The sequence below is a fragment of the Teleopsis dalmanni genome, chromosome 2 (genome assembly GCF_002237135.1).
Source record: "Teleopsis dalmanni isolate 2A chromosome 2, ASM223713v2, whole genome shotgun sequence".
Classification (NCBI taxonomy): domain Eukaryota; kingdom Metazoa; phylum Arthropoda; class Insecta; order Diptera; family Diopsidae; genus Teleopsis; species Teleopsis dalmanni.
In genome coordinates this window covers 81,356,375-81,372,092 of record NC_051847.1, presented here as the reverse complement: position 1 = coordinate 81,372,092, position 15,718 = coordinate 81,356,375, and the positions used below count along the sequence as shown (strand labels likewise).

At 27.6% G+C, this 15,718-nt stretch overlaps 5 protein-coding genes, 1 long non-coding RNA gene and 1 other non-coding gene across 10 annotated transcripts in view; 3 read left to right on the top strand and 4 right to left on the bottom strand.

Annotated features, from left to right (window-relative positions):
* Positions 1–26: 26 nt before the first annotated feature.
* Positions 27–4,797, bottom strand: LOC119680577 (NAD kinase 2, mitochondrial-like). 3 transcript variants are annotated; one of them, XM_038093473.1, is made up of 4 exons: positions 4,551–4,797; positions 4,094–4,300; positions 361–646; positions 27–306 (listed from the first exon to the last, which is right to left on the bottom strand). In XM_038093473.1, exons 2-4 carry the CDS (start codon positions 4,131–4,133, stop codon positions 42–44), a joined length of 591 nt encoding a protein of 196 aa, XP_037949401.1. In that variant the 5' UTR covers positions 4,134–4,300; positions 4,551–4,797; the 3' UTR covers positions 27–41. The 3 variants fall into 3 exon arrangements, with proteins under 3 accessions (XP_037949401.1, XP_037949399.1, XP_037949400.1); XM_038093471.1 differs by having other exon boundaries at positions 4,094–4,515; positions 4,573–4,797; XM_038093472.1 differs by lacking the exon at positions 4,551–4,797 and having other exon boundaries at positions 4,094–4,522.
* A 543-nt stretch (positions 4,798–5,340) lies between these two features.
* Positions 5,341–7,965, bottom strand: LOC119680575 (putative mediator of RNA polymerase II transcription subunit 26). 2 transcript variants are annotated; one of them, XR_005252474.1, is made up of 6 exons: positions 7,839–7,965; positions 7,182–7,770; positions 6,783–7,122; positions 6,602–6,720; positions 5,758–5,859; positions 5,341–5,556 (listed from the first exon to the last, which is right to left on the bottom strand). XR_005252474.1 is itself a non-coding variant. In XM_038093470.1 (5 exons), exons 1-5 carry the CDS (start codon positions 7,870–7,872, stop codon positions 5,844–5,846), a joined length of 1,098 nt encoding a protein of 365 aa, XP_037949398.1. In that variant the 5' UTR covers positions 7,873–7,965; the 3' UTR covers positions 5,598–5,843. The 2 variants fall into 2 exon arrangements, 1 of the variants encoding a protein (XP_037949398.1); XM_038093470.1 differs by lacking the exon at positions 5,341–5,556 and having other exon boundaries at positions 5,598–5,859.
* Positions 7,966–9,286: 1,321 nt separating this feature from the next.
* LOC119680574 lies at positions 9,287–10,756 on the top strand. The gene is made up of 5 exons (XR_005252473.1): positions 9,287–9,397; positions 9,795–9,826; positions 10,054–10,105; positions 10,295–10,372; positions 10,620–10,756. It is a non-coding gene; the product is annotated as an uncharacterized LOC119680574 (long non-coding RNA).
* Positions 10,141–10,223, top strand: LOC119686628. The gene has a single exon (XR_005253027.1). It is a non-coding gene; the product is annotated as a small nucleolar RNA Me28S-Gm3255 (small nucleolar RNA).
* A 76-nt stretch (positions 10,757–10,832) lies between the features above and the next one.
* Positions 10,833–12,194, bottom strand: LOC119680573 (cytoplasmic tRNA 2-thiolation protein 1-like). The gene is made up of 3 exons (XM_038093469.1): positions 11,932–12,194; positions 11,475–11,886; positions 10,833–11,404 (listed from the first exon to the last, which is right to left on the bottom strand). The coding sequence occupies exons 1-3, from the start codon at positions 11,977–11,979 to the stop codon at positions 10,833–10,835; spliced, it is 1,032 nt and encodes a 343-aa protein (XP_037949397.1). The 5' UTR covers positions 11,980–12,194.
* Positions 12,195–13,583: 1,389 nt separating this feature from the next.
* On the top strand, positions 13,584–15,495 carry LOC119680572 (ribonucleoside-diphosphate reductase subunit M2-like). Its single transcript, XM_038093468.1, has 5 exons — positions 13,584–13,640; positions 13,741–13,971; positions 14,341–14,621; positions 14,678–15,125; positions 15,185–15,495. Exons 1-5 carry the CDS (start codon positions 13,584–13,586, stop codon positions 15,335–15,337), a joined length of 1,170 nt encoding a protein of 389 aa, XP_037949396.1. The 3' UTR covers positions 15,338–15,495.
* LOC119674917 overlaps positions 15,440–15,718 on the bottom strand; it is a 3,712-nt gene continuing 3,433 nt past the window's right edge. Inside the window, exon 2 of the mRNA XM_038086074.1 lies at positions 15,440–15,453. Coding sequence (XP_037942002.1) covers positions 15,440–15,453 — 14 coding nt within the window. The remainder of the gene's footprint in view (positions 15,454–15,718) is intronic.

Here is a 15,718-nt window from a genome sequence, read left to right as displayed (position 1 = left end):
AACTCCCCTAGTAAAATGTGCAATTAAAGGTAGTACATAACTTACTCACAACCCTTCGTACTTACACCTTTTATTCTCGCAACAGCATCTGCCGGATTTTCTGAATAATATTCTGGTAACATCAATCTACCTTCGGAACGTTTTGGATCAGAATTGAAACCAACAATAGGGGTCTTTTGTTGACTCTGGGCAAACAATGGACTAGCACGACCTGCAGTCAGCAAAAAAGTACCGTCACCACCAATGGGCACAATCACATTCGCCCATTCCATAATCTCTTTGCTAAGCGAGCTTCTAAATTCGTGTCTTCAAAATCTAAAATATTAAATATCGAAATGATCAACAATATTCTTAGTTTACCTGTTGGCCAACTTCACTTCACAACCACTGTCTTGAAAACTTTTCACAACTTTTCTTTCAAAATCTTTATGAAGATTATGCAAGTATATTAGAAACTCAAAGTCAGTTCCACGATTCCTTATTACTTGTTCCAGTTGGTTTTTATTCAAGCGCGGGTGTCGAAGCTGTTCAAATTCATAACGTGATAATTTAGTAACGAAAAGCGCACGTTGCAGCTTAAAATTTGTTGGTACAAACTTTGAGTGTTCTCGTTTTTGATCACAGCATTTTCGAATTGCATAGTAATCTGTGATAAGCAGAGATAAATAATTAAAAAATTTTATTTATTAATAAAAAATATTAGCATAATAAAATGATATTGAAAAGATAAATGAGAGAAAATAACTTGTAAGCATTATTTAAATAAATCAAATAAGTATATACATAGTACTCAATGTAATAGATTATATATACCATGAAGACGATACTATTCTAACATTGGACTACTAAATTGACTTACAATAACTGCATAACGAGTTTCTACAAACCACAGCCGAATTCAAAGTCTTGATCGAAAACTGCTGGTAACAATTAATTATGCAAATCAAAAATAAGTAGTTCAATATAGCAGTTGTAATTATATATACATCTTATAGAAAGTTTCAGACTTTAAAACGTTGAAACTGATGGAAATTACCAAAAGTAGAGAAATGTATATATATAACAAACTATCATAAAATAGACCTACCTAATGGGGGAAACATCATAGCAAGAATGCCTTAGATTAATGGAAATATGCACATCTACACACCCAATGTACAGCCTATTAAACCATACGCAAATCAAGTTCGTTATACTATTCAATATAATTTGTACGAATACCTATGTATATACCACTAGATCTAGTATCTCCAAACGAACAAATAACGATTGTGACTAATATGAGTAAGCTAAACCTAACAACAACTGTCCCAAAGGCCGAACCTCTAAAATGGCAATATAGACATATGGGCAGCATCTGAATCAGCCGACTCAAATTAAACAATTTATATATTATATAATTTATATATATATATTTATATATTATTTATATTTTATATATTATTATGTTCAAAAGACCCCATAAGAAAATTTATTTCAATTAAGGCCAATAGAATGCGTAAAAATATTTCTATATTATTTTTCTGAAGCACGACGTCATTTATAATTTATACAAGTGTTATTATTGTTGCTAATCATGAATTCTTTACAATAAAAAACAGAAAAATATTTGCAAAAAATTATCTATAAAAAAATCTTATCAGAAGTTTGTTAATCAAAAAATTGTTATTTTTTTTAATCTGAATAAAAAATATTTGTAAACAAATTGATTCAATCCGACCTTACAATACTCTAACCATTTTTTTTCAGTTCAACAAAATTATTTTTTGTTTAACTGTTCAAATACCGATAAACTTTTTAATAACTAATTTAAAATATTTTAATAAGATGTGCTAACATTAATTATGTTTATATAATTAAGTTTTTAATCCATAAGAATTTTTAATTCGTAATTATAGTGCAGTTAGGTAGCATTTATTGTTTTCTTATTTTTCGCTTTTTGGCAATGTTATGTCTAGGCTAACCCTGTGTCTACAATAGCTAGAATTGATAATATTTTTTTGAATATATCTTTACTTGTACACAAACACATACAAATTTTTGTTCGTAGGCAAATTTCGAAAATAATATGTATTCGCTTTTGGACACTATCGGTAAAACTCTAGCCAAATTCTAGCTATTACAGACACTGAATAAGCTAAGCACTGCATAAATGCGTGCTGTAAACTGGCACTTTAACTTTTATTTATTTTTATTGTATATACTTCAGCTAAATTATGCACTGACTACAGGCGTGGGCGAAGCAAAGGAGTTTATTTCGTTATTTATATTAATTAAGTTTAGTTGAGCAATTTTAAACAATTTTTTTTTCATTATTGTATAGAATGTACGAGTAAATATAGAATAGTAGGCCTTATATACCTCATGTAGCGTATTTCGATATAAATGTCATAAATGTGTACTTATTTCCAGGGACAAAAATAGTTTTAATTTAGTATTTTTAAAACGTTTGTTTATTATAACGTAATGACATCGAATTATTGCAAAAAAAAAAAAAATAAATTTCCTTTTAGTTGCTTATCAGTTATTTAATTTCCGATCATATTAAGTACTCCTCAACTAATTTAGAGTCGAAATTTAATATATTTAAATATAATTAATATAGCTAGTAAATTGTAAAAAAAAATACTTCTCTAATTCAGTTATTGAATCAATCATAATTAATAAATTATATATAATTATTTGTGTAGACAGTAAAAGCGCTGTTAAGTAGATACTGACAAGATCACTGTTTTTGCTATTGTAACCCGCCGAGATCTGAAAACAGATAACATGTACCCAACATTACAAGACGAATACATGGGTTGGGATGTATATGAGTAGTATTTAGGATAAGGGTGGGGGAAAAGAGGAAATAAGATCACTCATTCTGCCCGGTTAAACCACAAACTGCCATATAAAAAAGAATGTACTTTGTATGAAATATAAAAACTAGAAACCAATAACATTGCACAATTAATATAGACTAAGATTACACAGAGCTTTCAGTGATATATACAGTGAATTGTATAAAATATAAGTTTTTAATTTGTAAATACAAATTAGTGCAGGTTCAGTAATAAATTAGCAATTGAACTTAATACAAACATAACTTTTATAAATCATTAAATTTAAGAACCTATCTGAAATAGGAAAGGAAAGTAATATTAAGGAAATTACATTATAATTTTTTTTTTTTTTTTTGAAAATGTTTGACTACTTTATACAAAAAGTTATTTTGTATATTAGTAATATTTATCATCAATGGTCTTCGGAAATATTTCTTTTTTGTAATTTATTTTTAATTTACTAAATACGAAAATTGAATTCAATATAGAAATTTAGTTGGCTTTATTTTATTTATTAAATGTACAAATTAAATTCAATATATGAATTTAGTTATCAATATTTTGATATCGTATAATTTTAATGATTTATTATCACTTTTTTAATGACATCTGTTACAAAAAAAAATATGTTGAATGCCATAAACCTTTATATAAAAAGGAATTTTTCAAAACGTATTTTAAATATATTGAAAATATAATCTCGCTATTGCCATTTATTTTGTATGTGTTGTATATAATACTGCTGACCTATTTCAATTATTTTCCAAATAAAAATGCTTTGATTTAGAAAAAGTCCCTGTGTTAAGATATGTTTGATTAGATCAAATGTTACGAGATCTGTTAAGCAACATCCAGACAATAATTAATCGATTCACCTCTTATCAATTCAAATATCAATATTTTCGAGAGCACCGTGAAGGGTTCCAATTTATTTTTAGATATAATACGAAAATAATATAAAATAAAAAAATATAAGTGATATAATATATAATATAATAAAAATAATATAAAATGATTTTTAATTACCGAAACAAAAGTAAGTAATAAGTAAATATATTAAAAAGAAATAACTAAACAATACAATAAAATTCTATTAATTTTAGGGGTAATTTGAAAACTTGTTCACCTGTTCTCATTTATTTTAATCTCATTACATTTTCTAAGGCATTGACTTGCACTGTTTCCAATTAATTTCAATGGTCCTTAATGTTACTTAACTAAGTAGGCATAAAATACTTAGTGATTTAGTATGATTAAATTATTACCTTTGTTGATGCGCAAAATTAGGCCCCGACACTTAAGCATTTTAACGTCTTCCCGCGTGCACCAATTATAATCCGCAAGATGTTGTTGATTTCAAATTATGTTAATAAAATTTGCAGCGCACTTTGGACTCTTCAGCTGATCTGTACTCGTTACAATACCGTATAACTTCAATTAGTGGTTATGGCAGATACCGAAGCACACCTACGCTATAGTGTAAACACAATTTAAATACCATTCGTCGGCAGTAACATTATTATAATTAGAATATATGCAAAAATAATGCAGTTCTTAGATTTTGCACCAATTTCCAATATTGTATAGCAATTTACGTGTTCAAAGAGCGTGTAGAAAGCAAATAATTGAATAAACCAAATTGAACTATTATTATAATTAGTAACAAATTTTTATATTTTGCTAGTATCTAGAAAACATTTAATATTAGCAAATATAAATTACTTTATTTATTTATTTTATTCACTTTCGCCTCTATTCCGTCACGACAAAGGCTATAACTTGCTTCGTTCACGAGATACAACTGCTCTATTGCCCATGGCAATTTTAAATTTTCGTACTTCTCAGTCGTGCTATGAAGCCCACTTTGTGACCGTTTATAAATTTTTTATTGATAAGAATATCACACAAATGACTTAACATTATAACTTTGTTATCAGTAAGAACATATTTTCACATTGTTTTTATTTTACAAATTTAAGCCGCTTTTAAGGGTTGTCGTGTTGCAAAAAAAAACACGACAAATTATGTGCAAAACGAAACATTGTGAAATTTTTAAAAATCTGGCCACAACAAAAAAATTATTCCATCAACTGACAATAAATAATAATAATACTTGCTATACTTGCGATATTGTAATTAACTTGCTATTTGTTTTAAGATGCTTACAAAATTATTTATTATATGGTCATATGTTTTTTGTGTATATTATTGTTATGTGAAAAAGCAAAAGAAATTATTATATTATTTTTATATTTTAAAATATATATTGTGGTTATTTTTTAGGTCTGCTCCACGAGGTACTTGTAGTAACTTTGAGTAATACTGTATATACACAAGAGCGTTCTACCAGTAAATTGTCGAGTAAATGAGAATATAACAGCCCTTTCGAAATTTACTAGTACATATTAGTTCAAATAAAATTTGTGTTGATATATGAATTACCTGTTTTGGTTTGAATTTAAATTTTTGTTTTGTTTATTTGCGCAGCACTGGTGTTCTCACCAGACTTTACCATGAACCAGCTGTTCCATGAAAATCTGTGGGCACTTTATTTGTATTTGTATTTTACTCAAGTTTTACTATGAATAGCTGGTGGAAGTGATCTATTATCACTGGTGTAACTAGGACTTTTTTGTCATAATGTGATTTGTTGATTTTTGAATAATTTCAACATATTTGACTACTTTAGGTTATTCAATAAGCATCCAAAGTCCAATTTACAAAAAATCTGTAATAATAAAATTAAAATTGACGCTTTTTAAATATATCAACTTTCATAACATTATAAATCTGAAACGATCTAATATCTTTTTTATATCAGTAATGTAAAGAAACTACTTAAAAATACTGAATATGGAACATTCATAAAAATGTCCTCTTAACCTGAATACGTGATTGGTGCATAATATATTAGCCAATCGAAATTTACCTCACAGTTGTTGTTACTCAACAAGGAAAAGGAAAAGTTAGCGATGATAGGCTCCAGGAACCAGCCGCACCTCGAATCATATAATTTCATTCGTTCAAACCACTGTAGGATTAATAAAAACATATTATACAAGTGCACTGATTTGTAATTTAAAATAAAAATGCAATTAATTTCAATATATTTATTAAATAAGTAAAGCACTTATGATATGAAGAAAAATTATAAAATATATTTTATTGTATTCATATATGTATGCAGCAGAGTTAAACAATACTTTTATAAATTACATAATATATTATATAATACATAAAATAAATATGTGTTATCGTAAAAAAATTTTTAAAAATATTTATTTTATAATATTTATATTTACAATATAATATTTTTATTTATTTTTGGTTTTAGATCTACTGTAGAACTTTATTACATGCTAAATACAATAGTACATATTACACTGATATGTATATACATATATATAACTGTATATATAAGTATACATATAAGTATATATGTAAGTATATAAAATGTAAATATATAGAAGTTCAAATTTAGAAAAATATTAAACAAAATTATGCAGTTATATTTCTGCTAGTCTTTCTAGTTATATTATAAGAAAATAAATTGCTACTTCTGCAAATACTGTCATAATTATTTGTTAAATCTTTAATCAAATTGTAATTGAAAAAATTTATAAGAATGCTTATATGTAATTGTAATTTGAGTCAATTTATAAGTATGCTTATATGTATACGTAAATAATTCAACCAGCAAATTTTATATTTGTTGAATATATTTCAAATTACAACACAAAATCAGGAAAGTGCATTTGCAACTTATCATTTACCGAAATCTAATATTTAATGATTTTTTAGTTGAATCCGGCAAAATAACACAATCTACACCGTTGCCATTAACAGTATAAACCGTATTTCTTTCAAAATTCAAATTTGATATTGGCTTCTCCTAGAATATAATATTATTATGAATATAAAATATTAATAAATTAAATTATTATTTAAATGTACCTGTAGCAAATGAAGTTTCCTTTGTATGTCCATATCATAAACGACCTTATGTTTGTGTTGAGTTTGCATTGATTTATTTAAAACGATTTCTGAAAGCGCAGCTATGGTCGGAAACAAATTATTCATATCAGAATTTCTATCTTGCATAAAATTATTGTTATACATTGGTCTATTCTCAAATGGAAAACATTGATTTGTCATATTGACATGCCTAGTAAAACCATTAACCATACCATTGGTAAGATATTCATTCATATTTTTATTTAAACAAATGGTGAGATCATTATTATTTCTTGTGTAATTGTTGGAACCAAACCAGTCAACAAATTGATTCATATTTCTGAAGTAAAGTTCAAATTTAATTAAAATTATCAATTGTAGAAATTATTTTAAACTTACATATGTTGATTAGTACCGCAACAATTGTTGTGTTGACATATATGATTCTGATTCCACGGATATCCTTGTTGATTTATTTGACGATTTAATTGTAAATTATAATTGTTAAAGTTTCCTTCATTTTGAAAATTCTGAAACTCGTTTTGATTCATGTTATAACCCAACCTTTGTTTTATTCCGCGACTACGGAAATTTTTCTTTTTTATACCATTTTGTTGTACTTTATTTTTACGTTTTTTTCCTTTACCATTTTTTACAGTATTTGTTGGAAATTGTAATGCATTAGTTACTGCATTGTCATTACTCCCTGCTTGCATTAAACGCCAGTTTAAAGATGATGTCTTTGCAAAATTACTTGAATTTTTTATTTGAACGGTCATGTCAATGTGCTCGGGGAGCTGTGTATCACTTTTATTATTAGACGACTCTTGTATATTAATGCGATTAAATCTCTCTTCATTATCCTCATCCATTTCGTCGTCCGATTCAATAATATATATGTAATCATCACCTTTTACTTTAGTTGAATTTTTTCGATCATATTGAGATCCTGAAAACGCTTGAATATTATTTTTCAAAATGTATTCGTCTGTAAATAATGAAAAGTAATTTGATTATGAAAGATAATTAAATATAAAACACTGAATCAAATTTTACCCAAAGACATATTTATACTATCAGATAACATCATATTTCACGCAGAATTTTTGCCTCCCAAACTTGACGCTTAATAAATGAATGAATATTTTTGATATTAACTACCGTTAGATTTGTCAATTCTTAATTCAACATTTAAATACAAGGTTGCTATTAAAGGTAGTATAATTTTACATACAACAAAAATTAATATTTTGTTTATATAATGAAAATTTACAATATATTCATAATGAATATGATGATTACAAATTTATTAGTTTAAAAGTATATTTTAATCTTCATATTTATTTCAGTGATATAATATATGCATTTTTGTCGTATTATTTAGTCGCTCATTATATCGTTAAATTACTTTCCATATATAAGGTATTTATATATTACGACGATAGTGTGAATTTGTACTTATATTATTTTTAATTACATATTTTATTTAATAATTTATTTAAATTATAAAATATAATATTTTATTTAATATATAAAGAATTATAATTACATTATAAAAAACTAAGTTCCTAATAAATAATAAAGTAAAAATTAAAAATAAAAATCAATAATGAACTAAAATCAATGTTCAGAATGCAGAAAATTTTGAAATTTCCTTTTACAACAAATTTAATAGTGGTTTAGAATATTTATGTTTTAATAAGTGTAAACTTGTTAGCAACAATTAAGTTAAGAATTTTAAACCACTTTTCAATTATACTTTCTTGAATGTACTCCTAAATAGTTTTGTATATATTTAAAATATTTGTTTTCCACAATTTTGCGTATTTTTAAAATATTTCATTGCTAAAATTTTGAAACTTGTGTTACTTTTTAATATTGTTTGAACTTTTGTTTACAATATTTTGGCATATGACTGGAATATTCGCTGAAATTTCCAATGAAGATTTATAATAGTTCGTTTATTGCGCTGGTAACATTTTTTTTTGTAGTTGCTTATGCTTAAATGTTTGGCTACTTCACAATTAGATGTTTAAATAAAGGCAACAGTGTTGTTGTTTTGCGTACATTTTAGCAACTTTAAGCAAACAACTTGCTGTTTTTTATGACACTTTAAAGGTGCCAAAAACACCTAATAACATGAGTTTAAGTTTAAATATTAATTAATAATATATTTGTGAATAAACTATTACAATATTCTATATGAAAAAGAACAACACGAATATACTGCAATAATTTTTAATGAACATAGAACGCTAATGCTGTAAAAATTGTTTAAAATACTAATTAAACATAGTAATTTAATTGTTGCTCCTGACAAAGTCACAAGATATAGTATATATAATACACTCGTCTCCAAGCAACACATTCGTGTATTGTGCTGTCTACTTTCACATTTTTATATATCCATGTCTTTTTTGCCTTATTCAACACTGTCTTCGTTACATTTTTAGTTTCGTTCAAACGTGTTGCTCCTTAACGAAGCCGCAGCTGCCATTTTAATATCCGTCAGCACACGTTTTTCAATCTTGACTCGAGGTGTGTGGTACACGCTTCGAGGAGTAAATAACTGGCTGTAATTTAGATGGGAACTTGTTGTAATCAACAATTTACAAGTAAGCATGCATAATTTAGAAAAAAATTAATTGCAAATACGTATACGTTTGATGAATAAATAAATTTTTCATTAAACGACGAACTCTTTGCTATATTGAATTACTGAAAGTTTGAAAGAGGTAACACAGACATTGTTACTTTTTATAGAATTTAGTAACAATATTCAAAGTCATTAAATTATGGCAGTGCATATAAATACGATTTGAATATATTTGTTTTATCGTATAACTCGTACACTGTCATAATAAGAACGCAAATTCTATTAAAACGGCAATGTTTGTTAGGTAATCGCCGTTGCCTGAAGACTTGTAACATTTTATAATAAATTGATTTTTGATGTTATTGAATATCTTAAATTTATTTAATATTCTTTTTTTTTTTTTTTTTTTTTTTAAGAATGTTACTCTCGTGGACTTTACGCAAAAGAGGTGAGTAAACCAACCATTAAAACTTGTCGAGTCTAGAGTCGCTATTAAAAGGAATACTTTCACCTTGTTTTAGTGCTATTTAAAAACTCGAAGAATAAATTTTTTCACATAAGCAAAACCCAAGCCTTATAATGAACTTGCGGTGCATCAATGTAGTGAAATGAACATTATTTATTTCTAAACTAGTAACTTATTAGATTTGAAATAATTGATTTTCTGTTTTACAGGTTTCAGCAATAACGTCACTTAGTTGATGCAAGGGAAACCATATCATGTGAGGTAATACTATATTTTTTTTTACTATTTATTTAGTTTATCCCTGATGATATATATTTTATTTTCTGACATCTCTTATGAATCACTGTGATTCCAAGAATTAACAATTTATACTGATATACTATACATTTTTTATAATATATTACACAAATTTAAAGTTTTGGTGTTAATCCATGCTTGTTTTTTTTTTAGATCTGAGCTTGAATTGAAAAAATGCGAACATGGGACTAGAGTTTAAATAGGCACTATTGTTTGCTAGCTCGTTTTGAGGTAATTAAATTTTTATTCTGACCTGTTTTTTCATTATATGCTTTCATTGATGATACTTTTAACCATTCTCAGACATACATAAAAAAGGTTAATATAAACAAACTTATCCAATATTCTTTTGGTTTGAGTGCGTTTAATTTAACTGGTTATGTATCATGGTTACATATTGGCACTGAGTTTTATTCTTAGTAATTTTTTATTAATTCATTTGCGTGAAAATGTATAATATATAAAATTTTATTTTCAGATATTGACGTGCTGTGACAAATGGAAATAGTATCCGTATCACATATCGGGCGAACTGTGACCGACGCAATGTTAACGTGTTATAATAAATGCACGTACAATTTATGTGAATATATCCAGCCAAAAATAGAAGAAAAAGTGGTGTTATAATTTTTGTTTAATTTTATATTTATATAAAAAGAATAAATAAAAACTAAACTAGAATAAACTGAATCTAAAAATCATTTTTTACTAAATTTGCTTTTTCTCTTAATGCTAGTTGTTTATCCTGGCTTGCAATCATACGATCGCCCTTAGATTTTTTGCCGATTCCCAATTTCGGCAATCCTCGGTTTAGTCCTTCAAGCAGTGTACAAGCTTTACAAGGTTGCTGTGAAGAAAGAAACCCACATCGATCACATTTACCTCGTGTTGGTTGCTTTACAAAATCGTTAAATCTCATTTGCTCTCCCGAATGTATAATATTCAAAATTGCTTCTGGATCAACTTTTTCCATATCCTTTAACAGCTCACGTGCATGGCCACGATAAGCATTCGGTGCAAAAACACATTCCGTTGAAAAATAAACTAATTTTTTGTAATGTGCATACATGACAATTTCTTTCTCGTATGCGTATTTTAGTGGTTTAATGCGCGGTATTGAATTCTGACCACCACCAGTTCTTACATTAGTACAACGACGTAAACGGGCCGTATCTCCACGTAATATATTCATAAGTACTGTTTCAGCAATATCATCTGCATTATGACCCGTTGCTATACAATCAACACCAAGAAGCTTAGCACCTGTCAATATAAATTTTTTTGTTTATAAATAGCAACTTTTATACGTAAAAAATTTATTCGTTTAAGTTACCGCGCTCCAAAGCTTGTCTACGAAAAACACCACAAAATGTACAATTATTTGAACGTCCAATTTGTTCGACAATTTTATCCATTGTCCAGCCATACAGCTCCTGGTATGAAAGTATCTTTAAAGGCATTTTATAATCATCCCGATTTTGCTTGACAGTTTCTAGACTATCGTCGCGATAGCCAGTTATACCTTCGTCAATTGACAACAGCGTCAGCTCAACTCCATAATTGTAGCGTTCATTTAGAGTTTTAAGTACGTAGGCTAAAACAGTAGAGTCTTTACCTCCACTGGCACCAATCGCAACTTTTAATCCGGGTGTAAATAGTTTGTTATTTGTAATTGTAAAATGAATTTCGTTTTCAAAGGCATTGAAGAAACATTCCTTGCAAAATGGATCACCTGTTTTGGGGCGCTTGATTTATTATTAATATACAAAATGTTGCTTACATTTTTTTACCTTTAGTACTGCTTTATTGCCACAACCGACAGCACAATTGATAGGCATATTTACAAAAATATATATTTAATTTTATATAAAATATATTAATAACAACTAAAAGTCAAAATATTAAATTTGATTCATCAGTTAGCACATGTTTGGGAACTTTTAAGCGAACCATCGACACAATTTCATGAATTATTTTTAATAGTAGTCTGTCTCCGTAAGCACTTGAAGAATTGAAATAAATACTTATATTTTATTATTTCCTATTCCCGTGCCCAAAGTCAAGTAATGTGAGAAATTCTATGGAAGCGAGTTTTTATTTTATACTGTATAAGTATATACATACTAATATTTTTCGAGTAAAATTCAATACAATTAATAAAAACTGTTTTGTGGTATAAATAAAAGCATGAACAAGTACTAAATAAAGTTTTAAGCATCGTAGCGTGAAATTTGTATGCTGAAATAATTTCTAATTTAATTGAATTGAAAAGTGCAAAATATTTATATTTATTTAATGAAAAAGCTCTAGGTTATAGATCTATTTTCCAAAATATAATTATACATTTAAAACGCTATTTTGAATGTATGAATTTTGCATTAAATACATTCCAGCAATTATTTACTATATAGAGTGAACAAAATTAAACTTAAGTATGTTATAATAAACTTAGATATCCAACTTTAACAATTATTTTGAAAAATAGGGTTTGCGTTATTAATTTTAATACTTTAGTATCGACAACTCAAGGTATAACGTTCCCATAAATCATTTGTCAATTATTCACACTACAGTGTTGAATAAAAAACTTCATCTAAAATTTTTTTTTCAATTTTTAATTATACAACAATTTTTCAGATAATTGACCGAATCCTATTAATTTCTAATACACCCATAAATTTCTGTCTTTTAAACTTGATGTTTGTCACTCATGTTTTATGATGAAAAAATTAAAGTCTCAAATGTATCCACGTCAAACAATGTTAAACAAGGTATGTAGTGTTTTTGCGTAGTAGACAGAAACAGCATTAGTTAAAATACACAATTGTAAACAATAAGAAATTATGCCATGCAATTGTTTGGAAAATTGTGATCATATGATTTGAATACTAATATTTCAAATGAGTTAAAAACAATCTGTTAAAAATTATATGTTATATATACTATGTAATAAGTTATGTAAAGTTGCAAGTGCAGTCATCTTTTTTTATATCATACTGTAGCTGTTTCGCTGTAGTTTTAATAACATTACATCGTGTGAAATTACACACATACAAAAATGAAGTTTTGCATATTAAGAATGATTTGAGAAAGAACGTTATTATTTCATTATTATTCTCTTATATAGATTGATTTTTAAAATGTTAGTGGCGTAAAGTATGAAAAAGTCAATATACAATAAAGAATTGTATAAGTAGTTGAAAGGCAACAAGTCTAAAGTTATTGTGTAGTTACACAATGTTTGTGTAATGCATGAAAATTTACATCGCGCCAAAATTAAATGCGCGCTTTCATACAAGGGCAATCGCACCAACCGGCATTGCTATTCTGTTTGTGAACGTCGAGGTGTCAACTTGTGTATTTGTTGTCCACGAGTTGAGTTATTTTAAATAATTAAATTTTGGATTATAATATCTGATATCTGATCAACAAACTAAACAAAATGGCTGGTGTTGGTAAAGAAAATATTACTGATCATCTTGATAAGGTTTCTCTTAAGGTATATACAATATATAATGCTTAAAGTGTATATGTGTGGAATAAAAGTTATTTAACATTTCAAGTGCTTATTGAATTTTTTGTGTTTTATTTATATTTAGAGTCCAAGAAAAATTTTGACGGAGAACGTTAATGTTCGTAAAATGATGAAGGACGAAGAGATGGTCACTAAACCTGATTCTGTTGAAGCTTCTGATGATTCCGTCAATGCAGTAGCTAATAAGGCTCCGGTTCCATTCGATCCTTCTATTGAGCCTTTACTGCAAGAAAACCCTCGCCGCTTTGTTATGTTTCCAATAGAATATTACGACATTTGGACTATGTACAAAAAGGTAAGTTATTGTGAAATAAAGAAATGCGCGGCAAAACTGTTGTAAAATTAGAAGGTCATGGAAAAAATTGTATGACTAATTTGCGCGGGAACATGTCTCAACATGACTGCATGGTATTTATTTAAAATTGTTTTTGTAATTTTATTGTTTGTTTTTCGATTTGCGCGCTAATCGTTCAGTGAAAAAAATAGTGGCGCAATGTTTTATGATGAGAGCTGTGCAATTATTTTTTAACTTTATTTTATTTTATGTTCTTTAAAGTTTATGTTAATATTTTTAAAGTTTTTAATTTATTTTTTATTAATGGAAAAGCTTGTGTTTTATTAAAGTTCATTTGATTAAGCTTTTGCTTTTTTTTTTTTTTTATAGGCTGAGGCTTCTTTTTGGGTTGTGGAAGAGGTTGACCTTGCTAAGGATTTGGATGATTGGGAGAAATTGAATGACAACGAGCGTTATTTTATTAAGCATATCTTAGCTTTCTTTGCTGCTTCTGATGGTATTGTTAACGAGAATTTAGTGGAGCGCTTCAGCCAAGAAGTTCAAGTTACTGAAGCTAGATGCTTCTACGGATTTCAAATAGCAATTGAAAATGTGCATTCAGAAATGTATAGCATCTTGATTGACACTTATGTTAAGGATCATGAAGAAAGGTATGTTTATTTATGGAGTGTATTGTATGTATTGTGAAATAAAATTTTTTTTTAAGAGAGCATTTGTTTAATGCTATTGAGACCATGCCAGCGGTAAAGCGTAAGGCTGAATGGGCACTATCTTGGATTTCTTCTAAAAGTGCAAACTTTGGTGAACGTATCATTGCTTTTGCTGCTGTTGAAGGTATATTTTTCAGTGGAAGTTTTGCTGCTATTTTCTGGTTAAAGCAACGTGGCATCTTGCCTGGTTTAACATTTTCTAATGAATTAATTTCTCGTGATGAGGGATTACATTGTGACTTTGCATGCCTTATGTTTCAACATTTGGTGCAACGTCCATCTAAGCAACGTATTATTGAAATTATAACAGATGCTGTTAAAATTGAAAAAGAGTTCCTAACTGTAGCTTTGTCTGTTAATCTCCTTGGTATGAATTGCAAACTCATGTCTCAATATATCGAATTTGTCGCTGATCGTTTGCTAGTTGAGCTCAACGTTGGCAAGGTTTGTATAATTCAATTTTTTTACTTGCAAGCCGTAATATTTTATTCAAATTACTTTAGGTTTACAATAGTAAGAATCCATTTCCATTTATGGAGTTGATTTCCTTGGATGGAAAAACGAATTTCTTCGAAAGGCGTGTGGGAGAATACCGAAAAGCGGGTGTGTCTGCTAAACGTATGGATCAAGTTTTCACGCTGGACGCTGATTTTTAAAATGTTTAGCCTTTTAAGTCTGATAATATTTCTTGACACACATTCAATATTGTAAATAACCACATATAACTAATTTTAATCTCATACTTTAAGAAATTCCTGCTATTTTGGCGGCGCTTATATTTTAAGAAAATTTATATAAAAATATACATATAGTATTACCAAATTGACTTTGTTCACAAATAAATATTTTAAACCAATTGTTAAAATGTTTCTTTCTATGGCATACTTTCAATGGTAAATCTTGGTAGGTTTTCTTCATCAGAAAAACTCATTACGATTTTTTATACATATTTATATGCTTTTAGTGATTACTTTGTGTGCTTAAAATATTTCTACACATTTATCAACTTTTGTGTTATTACAGATAAATTATTCGAG

Excerpts from the sequence above, each read along its gene's own strand:
- LOC119680577 (XM_038093473.1), bottom strand. The coding sequence starts at position 4,133 with ATGCTTAAGTGTCGGGGCCTAATTTTGCGCATCAACAAAG. Across the intron at positions 647-4,093 it reads AATTTTGCGCATCAACAAAG|ATTACTATGCAATTCGAAAA; the intron begins GTAATAATTTAA and ends TGCTTATCACAG. Across the intron at positions 307-360 it reads GAAGTGAAGTTGGCCAACAG|ACACGAATTTAGAAGCTCGC; the intron begins GTAAACTAAGAA and ends TAGATTTTGAAG.
- LOC119680575 (XM_038093470.1), bottom strand. The coding sequence starts at position 7,872 with ATGATGTTATCTGATAGTATAAATATGTCTTTGG. Across the intron at positions 7,771-7,838 it reads TAGTATAAATATGTCTTTGG|ACGAATACATTTTGAAAAAT; the intron begins GTAAAATTTGAT and ends CATTATTTACAG. Across the intron at positions 6,721-6,782 it reads GGAAACTTCATTTGCTACAG|GAGAAGCCAATATCAAATTT; the intron begins GTACATTTAAAT and ends ATTATATTCTAG.
- LOC119680573 (XM_038093469.1), bottom strand. The coding sequence starts at position 11,979 with ATGCCTATCAATTGTGCTGTCGGTTGTGGCAATAAAGCAGTACTAAAG. Across the intron at positions 11,887-11,931 it reads GCAATAAAGCAGTACTAAAG|CGCCCCAAAACAGGTGATCC; the intron begins GTAAAAAAATGT and ends TAATAAATCAAG. Across the intron at positions 11,405-11,474 it reads TAGACAAGCTTTGGAGCGCG|GTGCTAAGCTTCTTGGTGTT; the intron begins GTAACTTAAACG and ends TTATATTGACAG.
- LOC119680572 (XM_038093468.1), top strand. The coding sequence starts at position 13,584 with ATGGCTGGTGTTGGTAAAGAAAATATTACTGATCATCTTGATAAGGTT. Across the intron at positions 13,972-14,340 it reads TTTGGACTATGTACAAAAAG|GCTGAGGCTTCTTTTTGGGT; the intron begins GTAAGTTATTGT and ends TTTTTTTTATAG. Across the intron at positions 14,622-14,677 it reads GTTAAGGATCATGAAGAAAG|AGAGCATTTGTTTAATGCTA; the intron begins GTATGTTTATTT and ends TTTTTTTTTAAG.